The 3,223-nt window shown below is 47.0% G+C and overlaps 1 protein-coding gene across 1 annotated transcript in view; it reads left to right on the top strand.

The window, feature by feature from the left end:
* The first annotated feature begins 1,700 nt into the window (after window positions 1-1,700).
* LOC311011197 (uncharacterized protein) overlaps window positions 1,701-3,223 on the top strand; it is a 10,494-nt gene continuing 8,971 nt past the window's right edge. Inside the window, exon 1 of the mRNA XM_084006003.1 lies at window positions 1,701-2,497. Coding sequence (XP_083862129.1) covers window positions 2,033-2,497 — 465 coding nt within the window. The 5' untranslated portion in view covers window positions 1,701-2,032. The remainder of the gene's footprint in view (window positions 2,498-3,223) is intronic.

Genomic DNA, 3,223 nt, shown 5'->3' with positions numbered 1-3,223 from the left:
CTTCTGATGTCTTGTGATCAATCTCTTCTCTGCATCAGATACAGCGTTAAAATCTAGATGTTTTTTTTTTCTTTCGGTCAATTATAACTATGCAGCAGGAGGCAACCTCCAGTTCTGAAAAGTGAAGCCCATGCTGAAGGTCCTTAAAACTGTCATTCTCTCTGCTGTCCTCTCTGGTTGTATAGAAGTCTATGAGAAAATGGTCCTACTTCTCTCTGCTGGCCACCAGGGGGCGACTCCTCTCTGGTTGTATAGAAGTCTATGAGAAAATGGTCCTACTTCTCTCTGCTGACCACCAGGGGGCGACTCCTCTCTGGTTGTATAGAAGTCTATGAGAAAATGGTCCTACTTCTCTCTGCGGGCCACCAGGGGGCGACTCCTCTCTGGTTGTATAGAAGTCTATGAGAAAATGGTCCTACTTCTCTCTGCTGGCCAACAGGGGGCGACTCCTCTCTGGTTGTATAGAAGTCTATGAGAAAATGGTCCTACTTCTCTCTGCTGGCCACCAGGGGGCGACTCCTCTCTGGTTGTATAGAAGTCTATGAGAAAATGGTCCTACTTCTCTCTGCTGGCCACCAGGGGGCGACTCCTCTCTGGTTGTATAGAAGTCTATGAGAAAATGGTCCTACTTCTCTCTGCCGGCCACCAGGGGGCGACTCCTCTCTGGTTGTATAGAAGTCTATGAGAAAATGGTCCTACTTCTCTCTTGATGTATTATCTCAGTAAACATTGTAAACATGAGTTTATGGTCTCAATCTCTAGTTTCAAGTCTTCTTCAATCCAGCATGATGTTCATTTAGTACATTATGGTCCATTTAGAGTCCACCAGACCAGAAAGCAGGGGGTGCTTTAGGGGGCGGGGCTTACCACAGGGATCCAGATCCAGTAAGGGTGCCGCTCTGATCAGATCCACCCGTTGCTCCTCCACAGTCCAAATATGGTCACTCCCTACTGGATACCAAAAAAATCCAAGATCCTGAACTTGAGGCTTCAAAACAGTAGTCCATAAACCAACGGGGGGGGGGGGGGGGGGGCGGTTTCTTGGTCGTCATGGTGACGTCGTTCACCTTCTTATATACTATAGAATAATTATAATAAAAAAATAAAATAATAAGTCAGACATACTTTTGGTCCCAAAAGAAGAATTAAATGATTCACATTTCTTTTACCTCCACAGTCCTATTTACAGTTTTAACTCTTTTACAGCGTTCACCTCAAGAAAGTACATTTTGGTTGTCTAATTCAGCGCTCTGGTTTTCTTCGGCCAAAGAACACTTGAACTAGGATTTGTCAGTTCAGCTGGACATTCCAGTCACCCCAGACTAACAAACTATTAGCTAATTGCAGCGTGTTAAAGGCTGCGTTATTGTGAAACACAGAAACAGGAAGCTTGTTCGTCATCAAATCTGCACTCGTTTTTCTTTTCAATGATTTTCTTCTGTGTTATTGAATTGTCACTCAAAAAGTGTTCGACATGAAAGGAGGATTTGACGTCTGAGGGGGGTCATGTAGGTCAGGAGGTAACAGGATTCCTTGCTGCAGCGGCACATGGACCGTCTGACACCTGAACAGGTAAACAAACCTGCTCCCGCTCCCGAAACCCAGGCGTGTGCTGATGTGGGCGGGGCTCAGCGGCAGCGTTAAGTTGAGCAGGTAGGACGAGCTGCTTGAGACCAAACACACCTTAGTGCTGCTGCTGCTTCCTGCAGCCGAGAGGCCGATTTGAACTCTGTTCTGTTCTTTGAAGGCTGTTTCTTTATTAAGGTTCAGGACTCTGAACAGGATTCCTGTCGGGGAACTTCTCTTTTCTTCAGCAGGATGTCGGAGATCAGCTTGTTTACCCACTTGTGGTGAATCACACTCGACCGACAGGTTCCAACTCCGTCACTTTACATATGTAAACTGCCTTTTTTATCTCAGTTTTTTTTACAAAGTGTGATGCTTGACAGTCACACAACTTCACACTGAAGGTAAAAGGGGGACGCCTGCTGCACTCAGAGTCTTCGGAGTGGAGGGGGGATCCGGCATCCACATGGAGTCCAACCTGTCCTGCCTGTCCTCGCTGAGAGAGGACACCAGTCCGGTTTACATCCAGCCCCATTACAAGGAAACTTACCGCCTGGCCATCTACGCCCTGCTCTGCGGGGGCAAGGAGGCCTACGAGGAGTTCCTCCAGGCCGAGCAGATCAGCCACTTCCTGTCCGAGGAGGAGATCCTATTCATCTTCCAGAATGCGGAGCTGCCGGCGGTGGTGGTGGAGGAGGACCAGGACGACTCCCCCACCACCAAGGGGAAGCGGGTCTCGGACGAGGAGGCCAGCCCCTCCACCTACTTCCCCACGGAGTCGGACGAGGCGGTGCCGGACCTGGACCTGGGCTGGCCGGAGGTCTCCCTGGAGACCGTGGACACCAGCATCAGCCTGCTGTTCCACCCGCCCAGGCACAACACACCGACCATCAAGGAGGTGGTCCGCAAGCAGATCCAGGAGGCGAGACAGGTGAGAAGGTGTCATCCTTCCAGACAAACACACGTCAGACCACATATTGATCTGCACACACACATGCACGTTAGATTCGATTCTGCAAAAACGTGCTCATCATGCAGCCTTTTAATGTCCAATATTATTAAAGGATATCATGATCACTAACAAATACACGTAAGAGCATTTTAATATTGTAGTTTAATCTTAGAAACTTTGTACTGAGTAGATTAGTAGAAGCTCATCTTGCTGCTTGCATGTTTCCAGGATAAATTATATTTTTTCCAATAAACGAACAACAAAAACAAAAAAACGCTACAAAATTACATAATTAAGTTTCAGGTATCAAAACTATTTGTTCCGGTTTAGTAAAAAATATGATGGTTTGATGAAATTGTTATGAAATTGCTCGATTCATACAGGAGATGAACTGCAGTCTCCTGGGTGAAAGTCCTGTGTTTTTGAACCATCCCATCCTTGGAAATACCCAAGTAAAGTACAAGTATTGTCAATATTGTACTTTTTATTGAGTTTCTTTATTGACCTTCAGAACATTCTCTGCTGTGTTTGAGTAGCCGGGCGGCTGCACCAGAGTCAGTCCCTCCACTGCCCCGCCCCCCCTTCAGGAGACCCCGGCACGTCCTGAGTGTGTAAACTCCTGAATCTGAAGGGCAGATTAAGATATCAAATATCAGAGACGTTTATTCACAAAGCCACGAATCTTCCAAACATTCTGATGCTGAA

Source organism: Eutrigla gurnardus (genome assembly GCF_963514095.1).
Source record: "Eutrigla gurnardus genome assembly, chromosome: 3".
Lineage (NCBI taxonomy): Eukaryota > Metazoa > Chordata > Actinopteri > Perciformes > Triglidae > Eutrigla > Eutrigla gurnardus.
This window is presented reverse-complemented; position numbering and strand designations above follow the sequence as displayed.